Source organism: Pan troglodytes, chromosome 2 (assembly GCF_028858775.2).
Source record: "Pan troglodytes isolate AG18354 chromosome 2, NHGRI_mPanTro3-v2.0_pri, whole genome shotgun sequence".
In the NCBI taxonomy this organism is placed as follows: domain Eukaryota; kingdom Metazoa; phylum Chordata; class Mammalia; order Primates; family Hominidae; genus Pan; species Pan troglodytes.
This window is the reverse complement of record NC_086015.1, coordinates 155893-183869: the sequence shown is the minus strand read 5'-3', so window position 1 is coordinate 183869 and position 27977 is coordinate 155893. Positions and strand designations below refer to the sequence as shown.

Here is a 27977-nt window from a genome sequence, read left to right as displayed (position 1 = left end):
AGTGAAGGGATTTATTTTCTAGAGTTTTTGCCATGAGAGTATGGAGAAGTATGAGCATGGCCAGGGAGTGATTGCTTGTCTGACATCTCTAATGAAGGAAATGAAGACAAGATAGGTGAGGGAAATAACTGAAAATAATTTAGGATCCTGGGCTTGTAGAAGCTGGCGCAGCTGAAATATTCTTAGAGTAGAGATATGAAAAGAAGTGAGCTGGACAGATAAGGATGATGGTTGGTGAGTGGACCACTTGAAATGAAGACAAGGAAACGTTGTCATCATTAGTAATGGTAATACTTCTTTTGAAGAGTGATGGCAAAGGTTGTTTTTCATCAAAGTTCTCCTTCAAAGTCATCAATAAGAAGAGATCAAGAAACTGAGAAGCAAATAAAAGTGAATATTTACATGACAGAGAATGACAGTGAGCTCAGAGCTAGAATCTTCAGGGGTTGAGGGACAGGGCATCCTCAGGGCTCACCTACAGTGTCTGTAGGTGATTGTAACAAGCTGGAACAGTGAGGGGTGCCATTTGACATGAGAGTCAAAGCTTGGGTATTTAGGAAGGTCAGAGGGAGAATTGTCTGCAAGTGGTATGGGCAGAAAGGACTCCTAGTCTACCTTCAAGTCTTATATTGGGGGGCTTGGGGAAAAGAAAACAAAAACATAGGCACAATTTTTTTTTTTGGGGATGGAGTCTCGCTCTGTCACCCAGGGTGGAGTGAAGTGGCGTGACCTTTGCTCACTGCAACCTCCACCTCCTGGGTTCAAGCAATTCTCCTGCCTCAGCCACCCTAGTAGCTGGGATTATGGATGCATGCCACCACGCCCAGATAATTTTTGTATTTTTAATAGAGACGGGGCTTCACCATGTTGGCCAGGCTCATCTTGAACTCCTGACCTCAGGTGATCCACCCTCCTTGGCCTCCCAAAGGCCAGTCCATGCCTGGGATTACAGGTGAGAACCACCATGGCCGGCCAACAGACACAATTTGGGAAGGCTTCACAGAAAGCAGTTCTAGGGAAGATCCACCTTCCACGTTTAAGGGGCACCATATCTTGTATTGGACACATGTACAACTGTCCTTCAAATAGTAGACTCTGAGTTCCAACATTAGGGCAATTTTTTTACTCCTATGAAGGATTGGCTTTGGGGCTTGCCTGTCATTATGGAGATATGATTAAAATTCTGAAACATTGGCATAGTTGTTTTGTTCTGTTTTTTTTCTGTCTCTATTTGAGTGGTGTGTGTGTGTGTGTGTGTGTGTGTGAGAGAGAGAGAGAGAGAGAGAGATAGGGTTACCTAAAAGGTGATGATACCATAAAGAGAAATTGGTTACAGAGTGCTTTGTAGAATGAATATTAACATTAAAGCAAAATACATGAGTCTTTCAAGTTGCACCTGCATTTCACTTCTTGCCAATCTTTAAATTTAACAGATGGAATTTTACTGTGTCAAGAAGCATTGAATGCTGAGCGGGAGCTATGTCATCCAGATACTGATCTCTGCAGATTTGATGCTACAGATGAAGAGTTGAGATGTAAGTGTTAAATTGAGATATTCACTTTTCTGGTATATATGCAATATGTGAGACTCAGAGACCACTCACAGGAAAGTGCACACGCCAACCTTTGTTGCCATTAATGTCCTAGTTTTAGCTGGAGTGTTATTGGGAGGCTGTGGTGGTTTATACTAAATACATCAATTTAAGGCGATGTCATTTTGTGAAACAAACTAAAGCCATTGTGGAATGATATGCAATGATTCTTCTATAAAATTTCAGTGTGATTATGAATAGTAAATAATTTAAACTAAATAATCTAATCCCATAAAGTAGGTAAGGTAAAATATAAAGCCATTTTAAAAATTGTTGACTGGGTATGGTGGCTCATGCCTGTAATCCCAGCACTTTGGGAGCCCGGGATGAGAGGATTGCTTGAGGCCAAGAGCTCAAAATTAGCCTGGGCAATATAGCAAGATGTCATCTCTACCAAAAAAAAAAAAAAAAGAATTACCTGAGCATGGTGCCATGCACCTGTGGTCCTAGCTACTTGGGAGGCTGAGGCTGGAAGATTGCTTGAGCCCAGGAGTTTGAGGCTACAGTGGGCTATGATTGCAACACTGCATTTGGCCTGGGTGGCAGAACAAGACCCTGTCTCTTAAAAAAATTAAAACATATTGTGACTGAAGTGGTGACACATACAACAAAAACTAGGAATCCAAAAACTAGAAATCTCCTTTTTTTATGGCAATGGGTCACATTTGAGAGGATATTGTACATGTGGATCAACTGAGAAATTTTTGCAAAATGGAGTTGCTGGTACACTCTAAGGCTTATTGAATCCCAACTTCCAGATATAAATTAGTGTGTGCTGATGTGTATGTGTGTATATAAGCCTTTTGGTTGATTACAACACATAACTTGGTTAAGCAGCCACTCTAGCAGACTAATAGTCCACCAAGATCTTTTTCTCCCGTTTAGTGTGTCAGGCCTGTGGGTTTGAATTTGACATGTGTGAGTGGACGTCAGAAGCATCTGCTGGCCAAATTTCCTGGATGCGCACAAAAGCGAGAGAGATCCCTGCATTCAAATCCACACCTCAGCAGGATCAAGGAGGTGATGATGAAGGTAGAAAAAAAAATAATATATTTTATGTATTACTTTCAGAATTCTGCTTTATGGTAACTAGTTATAAGACATTACATAGGAGGCCTTGGTGAATATACTGAGTATATTTTATTGAAAATACATTCTGCCATAGGAGCTGAAGGTGAAAATAACAATTATGTTTCCAACAGTGTAAAACAAGAATTATACTAGGTTAACAATATTTTTTAAGTTTTATTATTTCCTTCAGGATTTATTATCGTGTGAACAAAAAGTATTAAAAGGCTTTTTTTTTTTTTTTGAGACAGAGTCTCACTCTGTCACCCAGGCTGGAATGCAGTGGTGAGATCTCGGCTCACTGCAACCCCCGCCTCCTGGATTCAAGTGATTCTCCTGTCTCAGCCTCCCAAGTAGCTGGGACTACAGGCACGTGCTATCATGCCTGGCTAATTTTTGAATTTTTAGTAGAGACAGGAATTCACCATGTTGGCCAAACTGGTATCAAACTCCTGACCTCATGTGATCCACCCACCTTAGCCTCCTGAAGTGCTGAGATTACAGGTGTGAGCCATCATGCCCAGCCAAGTCAGCCAGCTCTTTCTTTCTCTCTTTCTTTCTTTCTCTCTTTCTTTCTTTCTTTCTCTTTCTTTCTTTCTTTCTTTTTCTTTCTTTCTCTTTCTTTCTTTCTTTTTCTTTCTTTCTTTCTTTCTTTCCTTCCTTCCTTCCATCCATGCTTCCTTCCTTCCTTCTTTCTTTCTCTCTTTCTTTCAACACTGCTCTGTTGTCAATGAGTTTCTTCCTCTTGCTAACATATTAATTTGTATTTTCTGTTTACTTTTATTCTTTTTGCTTTTTTTTCTTTCTTCCTTTTCTTGGAGGGGTGAGTATTGTTACATTTTTATTTTTATTTTTTTCACTGATCTGGAAGCTTTAATTTGTATATCTTATTGTTATGACTATTCTTAATTTTTAGGGTATATTCTTTATATCAAATTTCTTTAACAAAACCTAAAGTGCTCTAGTATTTCTGCCTTCTTGAACATGAGAAAGACCAAACTATCATTTAATTATTTTTTGGTCCTGAGTTACAGTTGAACATTTTAAAGAGTTTTAAAGTCAATATCTTGTTATGATACTTGTAATTAGTAAGATTATATATTTCATTATTTTTCTTACTCACCATTGTTTTTTAGATTTTATGCTTTCCTTCTTGGTTCCCTTATCCCCTTGCAAAGGTTGACTCTTTAATCAATTTTTCTTTTATTTAGAAAAGATCTGTGGTGATGAGCTCCCATAGTACCTGTAAACTTAAAATGTTTTAAAATTGTTCTCACTTCGAAATAATAATTTATCTGGTCATACAATTTTAGAATTTTTTTTTAATTTCTAAGTACAGGGTGATTTTCCCTCTTTAGCTCCTGATATGTGCTGTAGTGACGGAGAAGTCTGAGTGCATGTAATGGTTTTAAGTTTAATGCAGATTTTAAAAATGTTTCTTTATCTTTGTTATTTGAAAATTTCAGTATGATGAGTGCAGGAATGAGTATATGTTTAATTTTTAATGCTCAGAATGCACATATATTATCACTTGCAGAAATTATGTTATTCTATTCAAGTAATTCTCTCTTACTCCCTCTAATCTTTTCATCTTGAGTTTCTATTAAACCCAACTAATGTTCACACTCCATAACCTGACTCCTCCTTTTTATTTTCTATATAATTTACTCTATTTTGAGTTACATTTCAGGGCTTCTGGTACATGAATTTTCTCTTTGACACTATGGCCAGTCTAGGTTATATTCTGCCTATTGGGCATTTAATTTAAAGTCTTAATTTATTTTTGTTTTAAGTGTATACTTGCTAATATTTTCTTATTTATTTCCTAGTGTATCTTAATATGTTTTTAATAGAATGTATTAGAATTGCATGAAATTTAATTTCTTTTTTGTACAATTTATAAATGTAATTCGTTTTTGCTGTCTTTAGCATTATATTTATATATTTTACTGTGCAGATTATTATTTTTTATTTTTTTATTTTTTTGGGGTAGCAGTAATATTATTAGTATGGTTATTTATTTTATTTAAGTTCCAGGCTACGTGTGCAGGATGTGCAGGTTTGTTACATAAGTAAACATGTGCTGTGGTGGTTGGCTGCACCTGTCAACCCATTACCTAGGTATTAAGACCAGCGTGCATTAGCTATTTATCCCAATGATCTCCCTCCCCTCACCCCTCAACAGGCCCCAGTGTGTGTTGTTCCCCTTCCCTGTGTCTGTGTTCAAGTTGTTCAGCTCCCACATATAAGTGAGAACAAGTGGTGCTTGGCTTTCTGTCCCAGCATTAGTTTGCTCAGGATAATGGCTACCAGCCCCATCCATGCTCCTGCAAAGGACATGATCTCATTCCTTTTTATGGATGCATAGTATTCCATGGTGTATATGTACCACATTTCCTTTATCCAGTCTATCATTGATGGGCATTTGGATTGATTCAATGTCTTTGCTATTGTGAATAGTGTACAGACTATTTTTAAAAAGATTAATAGACTTTTCTTTTTAGAATTACTCTTTTCAAACTGCTTTTTGCCTTGCAGGTGCCTTGTAATTTTTTGTTGAAAGTCAGACATGATTTACTGTGCAAAAGACATTAATGTAAATAGTGTAAGCTTTTACATTACGTTTATCCAGTTAAGGATCATATTATGCTTAGTATTTGCTGTAGCTGTAAATATGTGAGGCTAAAATTTGGTCTCATGTTCTTGTTTTTGTCTTTCTTGTTGTATTTGGGTTTCCTTAGAGACTTCTTTTTAAATAAATGTCAGAGACGTGCAGCAGTTTCAGTAGCATGAAGAAGCATTTCAGACTTTATTTTTGAAAATGAAGTTGTAAAATTATAGAAATCTCTTTATAAATCTGTGTTGTCATTGTTATTAAGTTCAAGAACAGCTCCAACTGGTTTTAAATATCAGATGGGGAAAAATTTATATACAATATCTTTATGTAAAACAAAATCCATAGGTGACGTTTAAAAGAACTGTAGATATCTCATACCTCTATGTGGCTTGGTAAGAAAGAAGACATTTTAAGTTGTATTTCCTAAAACTATAAAGGATTTTCTACAAAAAGTAAATCAAAAAATCATCCAGAGGGGCAAGAATTCTGGGAAGGATGAAGAGAAATTCTTGATTAAAAAAGGATTGAATTGTGATATTTAAAAGAAAATGACAATAATTTGGTGGTATAGCAATTTGTATATGTAGGTTTCTTTTACAGGAATCTTGAACTTTTACAAAAGGGTGTTATCAAATTTTGATTATAGAAATTAGGAGATTTCTCTACATATTGGAAATGATATATAAAAATGAAAACCTGTTATTTGTAGTTGATGTAATCATTTGAAGACAATCTATCCTTTTAAGTAAAATATTTGTGTTTTAAGTCTGGTTTTGAAAACTTCAGAAATGAGATAGTTTTAATCAGACAGAAAGAAGCTAATGTTTTCCTAAATTGCTTCTTTTTTCTTTTATCTTTCAGGTTATTATGTATGGGTAGGCGCTAAGCATGCTTTCACTCTTAACCATTTAGACAGCAGGGCTTACCTAAATAGCTCTGTGTGTCATTGCCTGGGCAAGAGCTGTCATCTTCAATTCTATTATGCAATGGAAAGTAGTGTCCTGAGAGTAAGACTGTATAATAATAAGGTAAGAAGAAAGTTGCATTTATTTCAAATTCATTGAATCAATGAAGTTTCTAACTCTTGGCAACTTGTGTTTCGATTTCTCAGTTGCGCATAGGCTTTTATTCTTTAACTTGACTTTATTTGGTATACTTTTAAAAAGAATGATTAAGAAACTAGGATAGGGGACACTCTCATGTACAAAAGTTAATGTGATAACTTGCCCAATATTATTTCATAAAGTTTTCAAAATTCATGGAAGTTTATTAAAGAAACTATAGATCTAATAAAAATGGGATAGCTGAGATTCTGTATTGTGAGCTCTGTATTGAAGCTCTGATGTGATCTGTTTTGGACATTACATCTATATATCATTAGAACTATAAATATAATGGTTAAAACTTACTTGTTTGGGTAGCAGTAGACATAATTTTTAAGACTGGTAATTATTGATTAAATATTGAACAATGGCACACTGGGTAGAGTGAGTCCATTCTTCTTCTCTCTCCTTGTCCAATATGCTCAATGAGTTCTAAAGTGTAAAGCTGGGTGAGTACTCCAATTAGTATAACAGATAAAAACAAACTGACAGCTGATTCCATAGTATAGGAAAACACCCTGCTTTTTCTACTCTTACGCACTCAGCACTCCCAATATCTCACTTCTGACACCAGATGCATGTTTTTTTTCCAACACAGCAATTCAGTTCTCTAGTGGACACCAACTGAGTGTCCTTTGATTTGCCTCAATTCTGACACTGCTATGTGAAGATAGTACAGATTCCACAGTTTGAGGTCTCAGGCCCACAAGACTACCCCTACTTCAGATGTCAATCACAAGCTTCCTATTGTGCGTCTTACCTACCAGCTATAAATTGGAGTTCCCATGACCCCCTTCTTAGGTTTGATAATTTGCTAGGATGGCTCACAGAATTCAGGAAAAGACTTTACTCATGTTACCCATTTATTATTAAAAATGTAGATGAACAACCATATGGAAGAGATGAATAGGGCAAAGTATGTGGGAAGAGGGGTGGTGCTTCTCTTCCATGCATTCCCGGGTGTGCACCCTCTAGGAACCAAAATGCGTTCAGCAATCTAGAAGCTCTCTGAAACCTGTACTTCGGGAATTTGTATAGAGGATTTGTCACATAGGTATGATCATTTATTAGCTCAATCTCCAGCCCCTCTCTTCTTCCCCAAAGAGGTGGGGCTGAAAGTTCCAAGCTTCTAATCATAGCTTGATCTTTCTGGTGATGAGTCCCATAAGATTCTATTAACATCCCTACTGATTAGGAAATTAACAGGTTTTTGGGAACTATCTGCCAGAAACTGGAGATGAATAAATATATTCATAATAAATAATATATAATGTATAATTATATGTAATATAATATATAACAAATAATATATTTATTATTTTATGTATCCAGATTTATATGATTCACATAATTACATCTATATGTATGTGAGATATCTATAGATATATATCTCTACACATCAATATAGATATAAATATATAGATAGATAAATATGGATGTCATGTATATATCACATATCTGTAGATATGTGGATGTGATTATATATATATATATCTCCCCACACATCCATATACACACATATAGATATATAAAGTAATATACATATGTATATAAATTCTTTTTTAATTGAATGAGATATAATTTTCCTGGCATTCTGGAACTTGTTATGTTTTTGTGTTTTTTGCAATAGTACTTTGTAGTCACTGCCCTGCAATCTATTTAATATATTTCACTCCATTTGGTAAGGTGTGGGGGAAGGAAGAAAAGGGGACAACATCTCCCTATCCTTCCTGCAGCATTACAAACTGTCCATATACGTGGGATCAATTTTACCAAAAAGGAAGAGAGAAAAAATTTAACTGTATCCATGTATGTTCCATCATTCATGCCTCAATATTTCAGTTGCTGTCACCTGTGCTGTTTGAACCAATCCCAGCAAGCCTCCATGCAATCTACAGCATTCTATAATTTCCAACTCCTTCTTCAATAAAGGCATAGTAGAGAAATTCTTGAATAATTTCGATGAGCTTAAATTATAGTTAAAATGGTTAAATTATATATGTGGGCCTATGGTAATGCTTTTCAGATGACAGATAATTAATTATTTCATTAAAATTGAATGAATTTTTAGCCTAAATTTAAGTGGAAATTTGTATTATAATATGGTCTTATCCTGAGGATTATTTTAATCTGCTCTGAAAATGAGTGATGTATTTTAAAAGTTTCAATGCATGTAGAATGGAATTGTGTATTTAATTATGAATGTGAGTATGTACTGTGTATGTAATTATGAATGTGTATATGTATTATGTAATTATGAATGTGTGTATTTAGTATGTATGTAATTATGAATGTATATAGATTGGAATTACTGAAAATGAGCCATGCCATTCTTCTGGTGGCTTTAGAACCATACAAGAAAAGAGTGAAAACAAATTGGCTTCAAGTGTTACATCATATAAAAATGACGTTAGATACCACACATCATTAACTCTATTAATCAGTAATACAGTTATCAAGATTCTGTCTCTCATATTATAAGAAAAGAAGTTAATCATAGGGAAATGATCTAGTGTATTAACCAGAATCAAATGAATGTACATCTTAGAGATTGTTGACTGATGTTTGATTTGTTAGTATCCTGTGAGGTGTCCTGTCTTTTCTGACACTATTTGCTATCCTCTATACATATGTTACTCACTGATGCAAAATCTGCGTCAAAGTACATTTAAGTCCCAAGACAATGTTTTATCACACACTTAAAATGACTCCAAACAAACCTATCATTTAAAAAAGTAGCTCTTGATGAAAATGATGATTTATATCTTTCCATGAACAGAATGCTGCTGTATGTTGCGAACATCTGTTACTCTATAAATGTGAGGAGGTAAGCCAAGAAATATCTAGCAAGAATGCTGAAGGTTGTTTTCTTTATTTCCAGAGGACATTAGAACTTGAGAAGTGAAAAACTCAGGTGAAGGCAAGTTGTTAAATAAAGAGTTCACTCTTTAGAATCAGCTCAAGTGTGTAGCAATTCTAGTTTGTACCATCTAACCATTCTTGGGTTAGATCTGCGTCCATGATCTATAAAATAATACTCATAGCAACAGACCACTTTTGTTCTGTGTAGGGTTTCCATGTAATTATTTACCAAGAAATTTACATGTAATTTTTCTTTACAACCAAATTTACTTGTAATTCTTTACCAAATTACATGGTCTTATTCCTAGATGTGATCAAAAGTAGTGAAACTCAACAACATTGACTTTGGTACCCTTGATTTCTTCACTGGAAGAGAAAAGCATAGACTGGCATCTCTAAGAGATAGAGTGTTAATAAATATGTTAAATATTTTTCTTGAAAGGTAAATCGGCATTATTGATCCTGGACCGGCGGAGCAAAGATATATTTTTAAAAAAATATTTACTGATTTTAAGATAAAAGTAGAACATCACTTGAAAAGCTTTGCTGAGTTGGAGATTTCTTTTTTACATTAACACCTGTGAAAAGTAACTAGAAAGTGGAAGAGTAAGAACAGAAATAAAATGAAACCTGATTTCACTAAGAATAAATTCTTTTTACAAAACATTGCTAGTGCCATCAGACTGGAAAATGTATAGAAAAATATAGATCTCATTCACTGTGTACTATGAACTTGGCTTATGAAAAACTATTTAAGTTTGGAAAGAACACTGCTCACTTTTCAAAAATGTAAGTGCACCCACCTTCAGGGGGAGCAGAGGGGAATCAATTAGTCACTGTGAAAAAAGAGCACAATAGCTCTAAATTATTTTCATAAAATGAAAACGGGGGAAAGTGGTGAATGCAATTTGCCAAGAGGTGTCACTAAAAGCATCTGTGTAGGGTGTAAGTGTTTTGATGCTAAATAACTGAAGTTGTGTAAGAAATAAGCAGAAGAAAAATTAGTTGCTTGTCTCAACTTTTTATAACTCCAGTTCATCCTGATCCGCCATGAAAGCTATCAGCCGAAAATATGTCCACCCCATGTGCTTCATTGTCTTGTGGAAATCTTCACAGTTGATATGAATAAGTAATGAAGCAAATTGTAATGGATTTAGACTATCTTCTGAAATATTTAGGTCTTGGAAATTTGGAGTAGGCATCTGAGGGTGCAGGACTAAGTTGAAAGTAGTTTCATTTTTAGAAAATCTTGGGCATGCATAAAATATGTGAGGCTGAGTGAGGACACAAATATTGATATCACTTATCATTTGGATTAAAACAAGATGTTGCCTTTCAGGGCCGTTTTCTATCTCATGCTAGAAAGTGGGACAGAGCCAGGCTCAGAGCTCAACCTGAAACATAATTATGTCAATCTTCACATTTTTACCATATTGTTACCTAAAAATTCATGCATTCTATATGTAAACATTATGAACAATTTGGTCTATTTTTGGGAAGAAATGTGAATTTGAATGTCTAATAAAATGTAAATAAAAATAAGATTTCAGAGCATAAAAGCATCAACATAAATCATAAAAACCAATGCCATACATGCCATAGACAAAATTTTGAGTACCTTATAGACTTTTTTATTTTATTTAGTTTTTTTGAGATGGATTCATGCTCTGTCACCCAGGCTGGAATGTAGTGGTGGCATCTTGGCTCACTGCAACCTGCGCCTCCCAGGTTCAAGTTATTCTCCTGCCTCAGCCTCCTGAGTAGCTGGGATTACAGGCACCCACCACCACGCCTGGCTAATTTTTGTATTTTTAGTAGAGATGGAGTTTCACCATAGACTTTTATTGAGCTTCTTACATTCAATATATGTTTTGAATGCAGTAAAGGCTTGTTACTACACTCATAGCATGTAGTAACAATTTTACATAGATTTTGCAATCTGAAAAATGATCATTGTACAGGTACATAACATAGATTTCTCTAAAAGATGTAAATAGGCCTTTGATAGAATGACCAAATTAAGAATATAATTTTCAGAATGTAACTGTATTGTTTGGAACTTGGACCAAATGTTTCCACAGGAAAAAATATTTAGTATAAATTGAAATTGTGCAGAAAATGCATCTGACAACATTTGTAACCTTTATATTGTTTGCCTGTAATCTTTTTCTTTTCTAGTATCATGGCAATATTACAAAATGTAATAATGTTATTGAGATCAACATTTAAATTGCTGATCTTATTAACTGTTATTTAGAATTTTATTTTTGAAACACAGTACTGTTTTTTTAAAAGATTTCATCCAAATTTTTGTTCCATCCTAATACTGTTTATCTACAAAAAGCAGCTTTACTACATAAACATGCTTCATTTTCTTATTTTTTAATTATATTCAGCTTTTTCAATTTGACTACCAAGACTTTAGATTTCCTAGTACTTTATATCATACAGGTAAGGTAATACCTACTACAATGTAATTAAAAGAGCATGTATGTAAATGTGAAGATTAGAATATGGGTAATGAGTGATGTCTTTCTCTTCAAATCAAAGGAAGAAGAAATATTTTGGACATACAACATATCAACTCACAGCCAATGGGTGAAAGCAGATGTGTTAATACCAGAAGATCTGAAGACATTTAAGGTATGAAAGAAAAAAAAAAGTATTTTTTTATCATGGTTTAAGTTTTAGCTTTGCAGCAATAAATTGATCATGCACTGCTAAAGTTAAATTAGCATTTAAGTTAGGGATGCGTGCTTGTATATTTGGGGAGAGTGATTGCTTACTTTTTAAATTGTACCTTTTCCTTCTGAGACCAAATTTCCCATGGCGGGCGAAATAGAGTGTATCCACTCTTGTTCACAGCTTCCTCATTCTCCACAGCCTTCCTTTCTTGCTCCCCAGCACCATGCTTTGCCCCAGGGAAACAAATTGCATTATGAAGTAGGTAAATAGTAAACTGGTATTGAAACTTAGTAGAGTATAGGCAAATGTTTTGAATGCAATAATTCATATCTTTATAACACATGGAAAGCTCTATGTACACCAAGAAACATAAGAAACATACATAGGCTCAATAGGAATGCTGTCTCTTAAAAAATTAAATTGATATTTTGTGTTGTATTAGGTTGGTGCAAATGTAATTGCAGCTTTTGCCATTGTGGCTTTTGCCATTGCTTTTAATGGCCAAAACCTCAATTATTTTTGCACCAACATGATATACGGAATGCGTAAGTTTATTTATGCTGGAGTGTGAGTATAAAATGATGATACTGATTATATGTGTGGGTTATGAAGCCAATTTCATTTCTTTATAGTGATATTCCATTTATACATCCTATCACAGCCTATTGAGTTAACATTTTGACACTATTTAATTTTCATAGGCTGATATCTGTTTTTATAACTTCTCAGGTACTAAACAAGTTTCTTTTTTTATAAACTGAAGGTTAAATTTTGTTTTAACTCAAAGATAAAACGAAGTAAAATGTAAAGAAAATGAATTTGAGAGTTATTCCAGGTTCTCAAGTGGATATGTAATGTAATTAGCTGTTCAATAATTATAGGCCTTTGAGATCTAAGTTTAAAACCATCAATTTTTGAACCTCAAATTGATATCATTTCTGCATTTCTGATCTCTTGCTGCTATGAAAATATACAGCTATACATTAATAATTTTTACATGTATGATATTCATTATGGGAAAAGTATGTAGCGGCATACAAAGTTTTTTTATTGTTGGATATGATTTAAATTTAATATTATTTTATAAACCAAATTATTAGACATATTTGCAAACTGAAAATCTGACCTTAAGTAATTATTAATGAACAAACAAATATATATCCCTCGTATTTTGTTTGTTTGAAATGGAGTCTTGCTCTGTCACCCAGGCTGGAGTGCAGTGATGGGATTTTGTCTCACTGCAGCTTCCACCTCCTGGTCTCAAGCAATTCTCTTGCGTTAGCCTCCCAAGCAGCTGGGACTACAGGCATGTGCCACCATGCCCAGCTAATTTTTTGTATTTTTAGTAGAGATGGGTTTTATCATATTGGCCAGGCTGGTCTCGAATTCCTGACCTCAAGTGATCCACCTCCTTGGCCTCACAAAGTGCTGGGATTACAGGTGTGAGTCACTGCACCTGACCTATCCCTCGTGTTTTGAAAAGAAAATCTATTCAGAAACTTTAAGCTGGATGAAACTGAAGGAAGTCAATTTTAATTCTTAGTATCTGGCTGGAATTTTAACGACATTTAGTGCTGTTTAATAGAACTTTCTGCCTAATGGAAATGCTTTATATCTGATGTCCAGTATGGTAGCCACTCATCACATGAGGCTATTGAACAATTGAAATTTGGCTACCATGACTGAGGGAACTAAATTTTATTTTATTTTCATTAATTTGAATTGAAATACTCCTCTGTAGCTCATGGCTAATGTTCTGGACAGCAAATAATTAGTTATCTGGGATACAGTCAGCTATTTATACTTCTGCACTTTTGGTGTTAAGTAATAATTGCTCTTGGTAGAAACTCAAGGAATGCTAATACTTTGACATTATCTTACACTTGACCAGCAATGTGCGGTTGTTTCATTTGCTAATATTGCTTATCTCCAGAAAAGCTAGCAATTCAATTGGTGACAACAAAATTTATTTACTTTAATTGACACTTCTTTTCTCATTAAAGAAGTTACTCTTTTATGTAAGTTGAATAGAGTTTTATGTTTATTCCCTTACATTTTTTTATTCCTATATTGTGTCTGTTTCCGTTTGCCTGATATTTTTCTTCATGTATTCAAATACTAATTTCACTAGTTAAAAAATAAGTCAGATGCAGTTACAGCTCTTGTTCTATAAGTAATGACAATACTTCTTATTTTCCTTGAAAATGAAAGAAAGAGAGCTGTAAAGATAATGACCAAGTAACAAGTTTGCAGTCAGGGACATTTTTGATAGTTAAGTGGGATGCTTGTGTTTTGCCTGATCCTGGGAGGTTTCTCTGAGCCTTTAGTGGAGCAAATGTTTCCATCAGTTTTTTTTTTTTAATACTTTAAGTTTTAGGGCACATGTGCACAACGTGCAGGTTTGTTACATCAGTCGTATGAGCATGGGTTGAGCTTATCAAACAGGAACTTTGTTATATATTGCCTTGGTTGCTTTAAACACTTTTTCTCAATAACTACTTTGTCTTTATCAACCTTCTTTAGTTTTTTGTCTTATTAAGGAGATTGCAAACTCATAAATTAATCTTTTTCTTCCTAAAGATTATTTTTGAAGGGACTCTTTAGAGCCAGAGAAGTTTTATTGCCCTTGATCACCTCTGGGTCTATGCCTGTGGACAGACCCAATCCAGAAAGCTTTGCTCTGAAGACGAATTCCCTTGCACTAGTGGCCAGTGCATCGCCAAAGAATCTGTCTGTGACTCTCGGCAGGACTGCTCCGATGAGAGTGATGAAGACCCAGCAACTTGCTGTAAGTGAGTGAATGGCTTACTAGTTAACATGCTCTAATTCAAGACTGTTAGTTGGATTTAAAACAGTCTTTGTTTCTATCAAGGCAAAGGTAAGTCATATGTATGAAATGTGATAAATATGCATTATTGCTCTGAAACTATTAGTACTATGCCTTCAGGGATCTCTATTTTAACTTAATGTTTTGGTGCTTGTTGCAAAGTCTGCAACATCTCTCAATTTATTCTACAAATGAATAGTTGTGATTATTGTTGGCTGGTGTGCGAATGTGTGTGCTTTGATTAAAGAGAAGATGGGTGGTAGAAGGAAACTTTTTGTACCTTTGCCTTGGAGGCATATAGTATGGGTTGCTAACTTTTATTGTGTATGCTTTTTTCCTCTCTAGTCAATCATCTTGGAAGCTGTAGCTGGGAGGGATGAGTAGGAGGAGGGTGGCCCTTCCTCCAGGGCAGCTACCATGATTGTAGAAATCATTTCAGCCATCATGGCTGCCCTGGAGGAAGGGCCGCTCTCCTCTTACTTGCCTAGAAAACACTTCAGCCAACCGGGTGCAATGGCTCACACCTGTAATCACAGCACTCTGGGAGGCCGAGGCAGGCAGATCACGAGGTCAGGAGTTCAAGACCAGCCTGGCCAACATAGTGAAACCCCCGTCTCTACTAAAAATACAAAAAATTAGCCAGGCGTGGTGTTGGGCACCTGTAATCACAGCTACTTGGGAGGCTGAGGTAGGAAAACTGCCTGAACATGGGAGGTGGAGGTTGCCGTGAGCTGAGATCACGCCATTGCACTCCAGCCCAGGCGACAGTGTGAGACTCCGTCTGGAAAAAAAAAAAAAAGAAATCACTTCAGCCATGACTGGCATTTGGGAGGGCCAAAGTGCCCCAACACCTTTCTTTCAGGCGTTTTCTGAAGAGTCTTTGATAGAAGTGATGACAAGAGATCCCATTGCTATTCAAGCATAGTCATAGTTCAACAAAAATATAATTTAATTTACAATCCACAGGATGATTCTCATATGAGGTAACTTAGCAACTGAGATCCCTGTGTCTCTTTAGAAAACATGAATTCCAAGGATATGAATCCAATTTCTGTATCACAAACAGGTGGTTTTTAAAAGATATTAAAAATTTGACGTTTATTTTACTGCAGTGTCTTATTTTAGTGAGATGTTTTGTTGAGCAGAGGTGAAAATATTGTAATAAGATAAATGCCACCTTTTAAGTGAAAAGCTCTGTATAATTGGTTTCTCTTGGGAAGCTTGGATTTTATTAAGAGCAATGCGGAGGGACACAGGAGAGAGGAGATGAGAAAGTAAGGCTAAAATCCCCTTCTGCCATGTTCATCAAGAGCAATCCAGTTAATACTTCAGACTCCTAGCTTTAAACCAAGTAATCGGCTAACCAGTGTGAGCTCAACGGAGCTTTTGGGCTGCTCTCTTCTTTTGTTCAAAACAAGCGATGTAAGAGCAATTTATTTACTCCAATGTATGTGAAGTTTCTTTCTATGTTTTATTTAAATTTTTTACAGACAATTTGCTTCATTTCTGTTGGGGAAATATTTCTTTCTAACAGTTTCTATAATTCTTAATGTCAATAACTGAAGGAAAATATATTTCCTTTCTTTCCACGTATATAATTTTTTTTTTTTTTTGAGACAGAGTCTTGCTCTGTCACCCAGGCTGGAGTGCAATGGCATGATCTCGGCTCACTACAACCTCCACTTCCCGGGTTCAAGTGATTCTCCTGTCTCGGCCTCCAGAGTAGCTGGGATTACAAGCATGTGCCACCACACCCACATAATTTTTGTATTTTTAGTAATGACAGGTTTCATCATGTTGGCCAGGCTGGTCTTGAACTCCTGATCTCAGGTGATCCACCAGCCTCAGCCTCCCAAAGTGCTGGGATTACAGGCATGAGGCACTGCACCTGGGCACTTGTATATTTGGAAGCTTAGCTTTTTCCCCTCCATTATTTTCCCCGTAGTAAATCATACTTTATGTTCACCTTTAAAAAATTGTTTAGCATTTGATTTTCAACATATTTTCTCATTTATTGAAGTTTCATTGATTATGTATATGACATTTTTCCAGTTCAGTAGCTCTTGATGCCATATTCTGCTATTTTCTTTGGGTGAATGCAGGAATGAGTAATTGTGTTTCTCAACAAAAACAGTGTTACTTATTAGTCTTTTAAGTTTTTAAATAGTGTAACCTCATTTGTCCAAAGAAAACCTGTCATGTTTGCATGATTGAGATTGACTTGATATAGGGAATATGTCATAAAAATGTAGCCATATTGCATACAGTATATATGTGTATTCATGTATTTTGATACCAAAATGAGTGTTTCATGTAAATATATATACAATTATTTATGCTGTGAAATTATATAGATTTGGATTATTAGAATTGATATAAATTTACACTATTTGCTGCACTAAAGTATTTAATATATTTTTGCATATAGACACGGGCATATGTACATTCTTACAAAATAAAAGAGGCTTTCCTTTGAAATTTAAATCCATATTGAAACATTTTACACATACGAAAACATTTGTGTTTTACAAATTTGAATTTGTAATATCAAGTTTTTTTCATAAACGATTCTTCCATGTTCATGAAGCACAAGAAAAATATCTTTATATATTTTTTTATTGCACTTTAGAATGAATCTCTAGGAGGGTATAGCTTGTGCAGGCAGTTTGAATAGCACCAGGAATACTTACCAAATTCTGGAGAATGAGTAAATATGAACTCGTGAGGATTGTCAGTTGGTATTCCACAGCCAGTGTGCTTTTCCCCAAAGGCAGACTCACTCAGGTCTTCTCTCATTATCAAGTTGCTCTTACTTTTAGGTATTATTTTAATATATGGCATAACATAGCCTCCAGACCGGTGGCTTTTCAAAATCAGTTAATAAAAATGGCCTGTGTGTTTTGCTGCAACAGCAGACTCCATGGACCAGAGCATCAGCATTACCTGGGAACTTAGTGGAAATGCAGAACCTCAGGCCCTGGCCCAGCCTTACGGAACCAAAAGCTACATGGAACAAGGTCCCAGGTGATTTGTCTGCATATGAAACTTTGAGAACCACTGTACCAAAGAGGCTTCAGGAAGGAAGACAGCTAGGGGAAGAAACAGATGGCATCTAAAAAAATTGATAAAAACTAAAGGCAAACAAGTCGGAGTTCTCTCAGGGTAGAAGCAAAAACTCTCTTTACTTTGCTAGTCCTTAAGAGCATCAACATTAATAAAATATTTATAATGTGTATTTGTAATGTATATTAACACAATATTTATAATATAATCCTGTTAGAATCTAATATATTCTCATTAAATGAAATATTCCCCATTCATTTCCCATACATAGCTTTCTTTCTTATTTCACAGAGAGCTGATTAACTTCTGGAGGATTCATAAAATATTTTACTTTTCATGATCCAGAATTTTTCCCAGCTGCACAATGAAATTCTTTCTTGTCTGCTCATATGCTGTAGTGGTTAAATATGCAAGAGAAAGCTTTGTCATGATCTTAAAATATTACTTTAACTGATGAACTCTGAGTAAAATTTCTCTAAAACCAAACAATAGATTTTTGATGTTTATTAACATAATCCTGTATTAAATGAGGGCAGTTAAGATTAAAATATATCTGCACCCTCATGTTCATTGCAGCATTATTCAAAATATCCAGCCAAAACAACTGAAGTCTCTGAGAATGGATCAAACAAGTGGTGTGTGTGTGTGTGTGTGTGTGTGTGTGTGTATAAAATGTATATGTGTTCACAATGAAATATTATTCAGCAATAATGAAGAAAAAACTTGCTATTTGTGACAATGATGAGCCTGGAGGGGATTATGCAAAATGAAATAACCCAGACAGAGAAAGACAAATACAGAACGATCTCACTTATACATGGAACCTAAAAAAGTTGAATTTGTAGAAACAGAGAGTAGAATGGCAGTTGTCCAGGGCTGAGGCCTGGCCGAAATGGGGAGGTGTTGGTCAAAAGATACAAATTTTCACTTACAAGATAAATAAGTTCTGGGAGTCTAGTGTACAGCCTGGTGACTGTAGTTAATAACACTGTATTGTATACTTGAAATTTGCTGAGAGTAGATCTGAAATGTTCTGATCACACACACAAAAGGTAACTATATGATGAAATGATGCTAATTAGCTTTACTGTGGTAATCTTTTCTCTATGTATATGTATATCAAAACATTACATTGCATACCTTAGTTACAATTTTATTTGTCACTTATACATCAATAAAGCTTAAAAAATTAATACATATATATGCAATATGTTTTAAAAATCTCTATCAAAATAATTAAAATACAACATGCCAAACATGTCCAAAGACACACATTGGATCCCTGAACAGTTTATACATGAAATAGATCTAATTTTCAGACACATGCTACAACATGGATGAACCTTGAAATAAGCCAGAGACAAAAGGACACGTATTGTTTGGTCCCAGTTATATGAAGTACCTAAAGTAGGCAAACTCATAGAGACAGATAGTAAAATGGTGGTTGCCAGGGTTTGAGGGGAGGGGATATGGAAAGTATTGCTTAATGGGGGTGGAGATTCAGTTTGGGAATGAAAAAGTTCTGGAGATGGATGGTGGTAATGGTTGTACAACAATGGGAATGTACCTAATACCATAGAAGCTTACATTAAAAATTGTTAAAATGTTACATTTATGTCATGTATATTTTACCACAATAAAATATACATTTGTATTTATATATAAAATTTCAATAACTCATATAGGAAAAAATATATATATATATAGAATCTACTTCACTGTGTTCCAAAAAAGTTGGAATGATAGATATATCTTCAAATCAAAATAGTTCAGGAAATTCCATGAAAAAGGGGTTTTTTAAATTATAGGACTTTAAAAACAATTTTAAATGCTAATATGAATTGTGTACCTTCACAGGGGATGTTGGTATAATAGTCAAATGAAAGAAATTTAAACCAAGGACCTTGTATGATGCATTAATTTTCACTGTGATATTGTCTCCAGATGTCTTTCATGTAAAATAAAATGTTGGGCTGGGTGTGGTGGCTCACGCCTGTAATCCCAGCATTTTGGGAGGCTGAGGCGGGTGGATCACGAGGTCAGGAGATCGAGACCATCCTTGCTAACACAGTGAAACCCCATCTCTACTAAAAATATAAAAAATTAGCCGGGCGTTGTGGTGGGCGCCTGTAGTCCCAGCTACTCGGGAGGCTGAGGCAGGAGAATGGCGTGAACCCGGGAGGTGGAGCTTGCAGTGAGCCAAGATTGCACCACTGCACTCCAGCCTGGGCCTCAGAGCGAGACTCTGCCTTAAAAAAAAAAAAAAAAAAAAAAAAAAAAAAGACAAAAGATAACACCAGCTCAGTTCCGAATATCTAATTTACCTGCAATTCCAAAATGGCTAGGTATTTTTTTTTTTGAGAAAGTGTTAGGATAGAATAATAAAATGCATACTGAGATGCTGACCTCAAGTTATTTGTGTGTCCAGAATTAATTTAAACTTCCCCCTTCCCAGTGGATTTTTTTCATTTATACTACCATCTCAGCAGGTTTATACTGGGCAAGCAAATTAGTTACTCCCTGAAAAGCTTTGGAGTTCCACCTTGCATCATTAAATAAAATGGAGATGGCCAACCAGAATGAAATGTACCAGACTTACAGATGGAAGCATGTGGAAGGGTCATGCCTCACACAGCACCTGAGATATTGTGTGTGACTAGATAAAGGAAAGCTATTCCGATCATTAGAGAATATTCACTACCAAGCAGAATAATTTTGCAGGCCTCCTAAGATGATTAGCTAACATAGAGCAGTGTTTGCCTGCATGCTCTTCATTTCTCCTCACCTGTTTTCTCTTCTACGTGTAACAGCAAAGCATCTCGCCTGTGACTTTGAGTCGGGTTTCTGCGGTTGGGAGCCATTTCTCACAGAAGATTCACACTGGAAGCTGATGAAAGGATTGAATAATGGAGAGCACCACTTTCCTGCAGCTGATCACACAGCAAACATAAATCATGGTAGGACATTTTCCTCTTTAAAAAAAAATAGTTTTCTTTCTTGCATGTTGTGGAATGATGATACTGTGTATTTTCATTTCTATTCTGTAGACTGTATACATGGAACTCTGGTTTGTCTTGCTTTAAAACCTCCTGACCAAGTTAATAATTGGCGGGTAATTGAGTTCCCTGAAAGGAGCATTGTTGTAATCACCAACATGTTTGTTGTTGCAATTTTTATAAGTTGGGTTAAAGGCATAAAGAGGTGGAAAAGTTTTCTGATCATTTTCTCAAGTTGCCCAGAATCAAGTACAGTAGGCTTGCCTTCTTTTTAGAGCAATCCAATTTTTTCAAAACAGGAAGAAAAATAGTCTAATCTTGTTTCTGGGAACTGAGAACAGAGATTTAGCACTATCTGTGAAATAAATTTACAAATACTTGAATGCAATTTAATCAGTCTTCGGGCTTCTTTATAATAAACAGTCTTATTCTTCCACATATATATTTTTAACCATCATTCCAGTGTTTACATATCATCTTAAAATAGAGGAACCGTAACTACCTGTGGTATTCCAATAAGTGTCTGTGAAACTCCAATAAAACAGAAAGGGTTTGTTCTCTTTTCTCTTTTGTTTTGTTCACATTTATCATCGGATATCATTCCCCATATACGTTAGCATCGTGTTAACTTTACTTTTTAAATGTATATGTTTTAAGTAAAGAGTGTCTCGCCATGTTGCCCAGGTTGATCTCAAACTCCTGGCCTCAAGCAATCCTCTCACCTCAGCCTCCCAAAAGTGCTGGGATTACAAGAGGGAGCCACCACACCTGGCAAACCTTACAATAGCACAACTGTACTTGTACTATAGATCATCTTTCAACCTCATTGAACATTATCCTATTTGTTTCTTCTTTCAGACTTCCAAAGAATTATACCAAAAATAAGTATTGATCATATTTTTAATTACAGCCATTGGAAATTGGGGTTGGTGGTAGTGGGTGAGGGTGCTAGGGGATGGGGTGGGAAAATTCAACCATCCATCTGTTGGCTACAGCCATAAACTTAGTTAATTGTTTAACAGTGTGGTAAGTTCTTAATTTTTGCTTTTGTGCCATGACTCATTTCTTTAACATTTTGTAGCAGACAAAGTTAAGTTTAAAGTTTAAAATAGAAAGGGGACTATAAATCATTGGAACTATGTATTAACAACACATTTTCTCTAAACTCATATAATATTTTACTTCTTTTTCTCTGTTCAAGCCAATTATTAAATACATAGCATAGATGATACCTGGATGCAAAAAGATGGATGCCACGATCCCTGCCTTTGAGGTGGTCTCAGTCTAGTAGCTTAAGTAGATAAGCAAGGAATTGCAATCGGTTATGAAGGATGCTTTAAGAGGGATGGAAGGTGATTCAGATGGATTCGAGATGCCTTGTTGAAGGAGATGACTCCTGAACTGAGCACTGAAGGGAAATGAAAAGTAGTCAGGAAGCCAGAAGTAAGGAATTACTGAGAGAAGACGGAACCAAAGAGAGGTGGGAGGGATCATGTCCTAATTGGAGGGAAGAATCCCCAAAGAGGGCAGAAAGATGGGAGTAGTTAGGGATGAAAGACGTGTGTGATTGGACAGGGAGAAGAGAACTGATGAAACAGGAGAGGAAGGAAGGGGACTCTAGAGAGTGCTGAGGAATTGGAAATGTGTCTGCAGGATGATGGTGATGCAGGTAGTCATGTTAAAGCATGTGACCAATCAAATTTGCTCTAAAGGGCTGTTCTGTCTGAGATGAGGAGAATGGAGAGGGTGAAAGGCTGGAGTCAAAAAAACATGGATGTGCTGAAGAAATATCAGTGAGAGATGATGAAGGCCTAAGCCAAGGCAGTGATTCTCAAAGGGAAGCTGTGCGGGCAGTGTGTCATGGTGGTCTGATGTGAGCATACCATAACCAGTTAGGGAAGAGCACGGGCTGCCCAGGGTTCCGACACGATGTTGACACTGCACCCATGTCTAAATATTAGGGTGCTTCAGTTTTATTAGATAGAAAATAGAGAAAAGAAAAGTAGCTTCCCTGTGGAGTTGTCATGAGGATTAAATGAAATAACACCTGTGAAGGTTTTTCCATGTAGTAAGAGCTCCATAAACATTAATAGATATTTGTTGTCCATTCTAATAAGAAGACTAGGAAAAACACCAGATAAGACAATTAGAAAATATGTTTGTAATTCACCTTTAGTCTTTTGCCATCTTATAATTACTACATAACTATGATTTGCATTAAAAAGATTCTAATAGAGCCCCTGTGTTAGATGTTGAAAGACCCATTCTTTTCCGGTGAGTTGAAGAATAGTGAAAGATAACAATATGACTGATAAAACTAGGGGCAGCTGGTCTCACCCAGAGTGTGAGGGACAAAAACGCAGTCTTTCTCATTTTAGAAAGGGCCAATTAAAAAAAAAAATATATATATATATATATATATATATATATATATATATATATATATATCTGGATCACGGAGTCAACATCTCTTTACCCATGATTGCCATGATCAAACCTTAAAGAGAATCAGTAGTGGTTTTAAATTGCAAGTGAGGAGGAGAATTAAAAAAAATGAAAAAGGACCAGGAAGGGAAAGGAAAGTGAAATGGAAATTTCTGGTAGAGTCAGAGGCAGCCTAATAGTTCCGATATCTAAGAAAGTGGAGTTCTAGTTCATTTTGTTCTTACAGCCTTAAACATATAGATTGCAGCTTTTAAATCTGTCTATCTGTCTATCTATCTATCTATCTATCTATCTATCTATCTATCTAACTAGCTCAGACAGAGTCTCACTTAGTTGCTCAGGCTGGAGTGCAGTGGTGTGATCCATGCTCACTGCAAACTCCACCTCCCAGGTTCAAGCAATTCTCCTGCCTTTTCCTCCCAAGTAGCTGGGACTACAGGTGCACACCACCACGCCCAGCTGGTTTTTTGTTTTTGTATTTTTAGTAGAGCCAGAGGTTTCACCGTGTTGACCAGGCTGGATATGTTGATATTATGTAGTTTTTGTGTGTGTGTGTGTAATTAAGCCTCGAATTTCCTTCCTGCCTTTTTTGCTTCGTTTCTACCTTCCTATTCCTACTCTGTTAAATTTCCATCGAAATAGGCAACTCATGTTAATTATGTTCCACTTTTATCTATGTTCATATAGTCACACACAGATATATATATAGTAGATACATACATATTCAAAATTATATGTGTTTCTGTGATTGTTTTTTAAGAAATATATTATCTTGTAACTATTGTCCCTATCTTCTTACTAAAGATAGCTTATGGCAGTTGCTCCAAGTCATCAAATACTATCTATTTTTTTTCATTTTTTATGATAAAGTATTGGTTAAATGTAAACTTCAACCATTTTAGTGTACAGTTCACTGAGTTCTGACATACATACACAATTGTGTAACCATCACAAAAATGAAGATATAAAACAATTCTATTCCTGCCCAACACATTGTTCTGTGCCATTATGTACTCAATAATTCTCCCACCTCCCACCACTGACACCAATGATCTGATTTCTAGCCCTAGTGTATGCCTGTTCCAGAATGTCTTGAAAATGGAATCATATCATATGTAGCATTTTGATTCTGCCTTCTTTCAATTAGCATAAAGGACTTGAGACTCATCCATGTCGCTGGCTTCAGCCACAATTCCTTCCTTTTTCACTGCTGAATCGTTGGGTCCATTGTGTGGATGAGCCACACTTCATTTATCCACTAACCAGCTGAAGGACACTTAGATTGTTTCCAAATATTGTCAAATATGAGTAAAAACACCATTAAATTTGCATACGTGTTTTTGTCTGGACATAAGTGTTTATTTGGTTTGAGTTCTCTATCCAATGCCTATGTCTGTTTTTGTTTTTGTTTTTGTTTTTGTTTTTGTTTTTGCACTCTGGTTGGTGAGAGAACTCTACCATTCCTGACTTTCTGTGACCTTCGGGAAATGTTCCAGATATTCATTTCAGGTGTTTTTACCCCCAGACTCAGGTAGTTTTCTCCAATCCATGCACACGATCGGTCCTTACATGGCAATTTAGGGGGGACTGTCTGCAGATCTCGGGAGCTTGCTGTCTTTTCAAAGCTCCAGTACCTGAAAGGGGCAGCTGGCACTCTGTCTTATGAATTCTACCCATGTGGGTCTCCCCAAAGCACCGACTCTATCTGTTTCAACTTGAGGAGACTACCACACTCCTGTGTTTCCCCTCTGCACAGGCACCTGGAAACTCTGTCTAGGCAGTAAGCTGTGGGAATTACAGGACTTAACTCATTTGTTTCCCCTCTCTCAGAGATCACTATCCTGTGATCTATCACTATCTTACATTCCCATTGTCCTATATTTGACAGTCCATGCTAAATATGCTTTTTTTTCTAATATTTTTCTTTTGCTCATTTAAGACAGAAGATAAAATCCAGTCTGTGATACTGGATTCATGTTTGTTTATTTGGCTAAATTTATTTGATTTGGATATACCATAATGTATCTAGCTATTCCCCTATCCAGTGACATCAATATCATGACGATGTTTCAAATTTATTCTTGTACACATTTCCTCCTGTAGGATACTTTTGATTTTATGCAATAGATAATAACTAGGAGTGAGACTTCTATATTTTTTAAGCAAGATATGTATTTATATTTTCAATAAACATTTATAGATTCATTTACCCTAAAACTTTAGTACTTCAATTTTTAGTTTCAAAATGGGACTACTTTTTCCTATTTTCCTACCAGCAAGAGGCATTATAATTCTCTATAAAAATTTCCAATTAATGGGTGTACAACGATTTCTCATATGTAATACTTATTTGCATTTCACTGAAAAATATTTTTTTCAAATGTTTCCAATGTCTCAATTTATTTGGATTATTTAATTTTACTAAGTAATATTTTACAGCTTTCGGGGTAGAGATTATGAAAATCTTTTGCTAGTATTTTCCTAGGTTTTTGTGTTACTTTTAAAGAACTTCTGATTTTGATTATTGCTGACATATAGAAATGCATTTTTATATAAAATATTGACCTTGTATCCAGTGGCCTTGCTAATTTTATTTATCATAGCTAGGAACTTATACATATATATTTAATTTTCTAGGATCACAATTATTTTGTCTGCAAATAATGGCAATTTTATTTCCTTTTTTCTAAATATTAACAGTTCTATCTTCCTTTTGTTGTTTTATGTACTGGACAGAATTTCTAGAATGTGTTGAATAGAACTGGTGGTAGCTGCTAGACTTGTCTTATTTCTCTCTCAGAGGAAAAGTTGTCAATAGTTGAACCTTAAGTGCCATGCTTACTGAAAAATTGTATTCTTTATCAGATAAAAATGTTCCCTTCTATTCAAGAGTGTGCTTTTTAAAAAAATTAAGAAATTGAATGCATGTTGTAAGTTTTCAGAATTTTTCAGCATCTATTATGAAATGATTGTCAGATTATCTTTTTTGTCTGTAAGGTAAATTGATTTTTTAAATATTAAACCCCTCTTGCACTCCTGAACCAAACCTAACTGGAGTAATTTTATTTATTATTCATTTCTTTATTCTATATGGTAATGCTTGTTTATAACTTTTACATTTGTGAAAGTTATAGAGACTGGCCTCTAACGTTCTTAAGACATGTAAGGTGTTACTTCTAGGCCAGTGCATTAACAAGGTACCTGTTTTGCAGAAGGTGAGGTCGAGCCAGATGTGAACACTTTAACCCAGGGAGACTATTCACTCTGTCCTTTAATTTTTATATTGTGCTGGTCACATAGCCACTCTGGGGTATGTGGGTGTGTAAGAGTTTTACAATAAACAATTCTGATTACCAGAAGTAAACTCCTTGCCATGACCAGGAATAAAACTGGTAAATTCCACATTTCTCTAACTTGGCTCATTGTTTAGAGCAGGCTGATAGGAAGATAAATCAAGGGACGTGTTCCTAGAAGTCCCTGGGCTTGTGGTCAGAGTTTAGACTCTCTATACCCCTTACCTGCACATATTAATTTTAACGCAATATTGTCAACTTTATAAATATTTGGTTAAAATTATCATAGGATAGCATTTAGCTTCCAAATCAATGGTCAGTAACTTCATATTTTAATTCTATTATCTTTCCATCTAGAAACATGTTATCTCTTTTCATCTAACCAGAGAGTTTGCAGTCTTTCACAAAGTTTATAATGTTCTTCATATAAATCGTGTCCCTTTTCTGTTAAATTTCTTCCTACATTAAAAAAATTAATTTTGCTATCAGGATTTGGACATTTCTTGCTGTTTATGTATCTGGAAACTTACTGCTAAGATAAGATAAGTAATTGTGTAATATATCTGTTTCCATTTAGCTTACCAAATTTTCTAAATGATACTATAATTATAAAAAATGGAATACTTTGGCTTTCTATTTTTACAATTATATTATTGGTAAAACATGGGAAATTTACTTCTCTTTTTCTATAATGTCTACTAGATATTTTATTTCCTTGACTTCTACACTCACCAGACCTTTAAGATAATATTAGTCTAAGATTATAAATATTGCCTAATATTATCTCTAATTGATAGTTGTGACAGAAATATGTCATTTCCCATTTTAATTAATATTGTTTTATCATTTGCCATTTAGAATGCTATTTATTTTGAGGTTGTTCACTAGTCTTTATTTAATTATTTCCTTTTATTTTATTAAGATTTGTGACTTGAAATTGTTCACTGGTTTTTCATAGTCTTTTCAACATTTAGATAGGATTCTATGACTTGACACTTTCATTTGTTGTTGTAACTGAATATGGAGACCGAGCTCCTAAATTAAACCAAACCTACATTCTTGGAAGGCTCAGATTAATCAAGACACACTATTTTTGGATAACAATTTCAAATTTATTTGACATTATTTTAATTAGAATATTTGTTCCTATGCTCACAAGTGAGATTGCTCTCTAGAGTTTTAAATTTTGTCCTATTTTCATCCATTTTATTAAAAATTAAAGATATTCTGGCAACCTAATATGAATCAGGGAGCTCTCCATATTTTTCTAAGATCTGAGGTTTCTCGAATAATGTTGCAAATATTTGTTTTTTAAAAATTAAATAAGGAGCCAGATGCAGTGGCTCATGCCTGAAATCCCAGCACTTTGAAGGCCCAAGGCAGGAGGATTGCTTGAGGCCAGGAGTTTGAGACTCTGCCCCTACAA

The 27977-nt window shown here is 35.2% G+C and overlaps 1 protein-coding gene across 2 annotated transcripts in view; it reads left to right on the top strand.

The window, feature by feature from the left end:
- The first annotated feature begins 1495 nt into the window (after window positions 1-1495).
- LOC129143461 (MAM and LDL-receptor class A domain-containing protein 1-like) overlaps window positions 1496-27977 on the top strand; it is a 46730-nt gene continuing 20248 nt past the window's right edge. Inside the window, exons 1-7 of one of the 2 annotated variants that reach the window (XM_054680335.2) lie at window positions 1496-1535; window positions 2478-2624; window positions 6139-6305; window positions 11793-11885; window positions 14508-14715; window positions 17667-17778; window positions 20628-20774. In XM_054680335.2, coding sequence (XP_054536310.1) covers window positions 14572-14715; window positions 17667-17778; window positions 20628-20774 — 403 coding nt within the window. In that variant the 5' untranslated portion in view covers window positions 1496-1535; window positions 2478-2624; window positions 6139-6305; window positions 11793-11885; window positions 14508-14571. Of the gene's footprint in view, window positions 1536-2477; window positions 2625-6138; window positions 6306-11662; window positions 11886-14507; window positions 14716-17666; window positions 17779-20627; window positions 20775-27977 lie in introns of those variants that run through there. The other variant, XM_054680336.1, reaches the window with a different exon arrangement.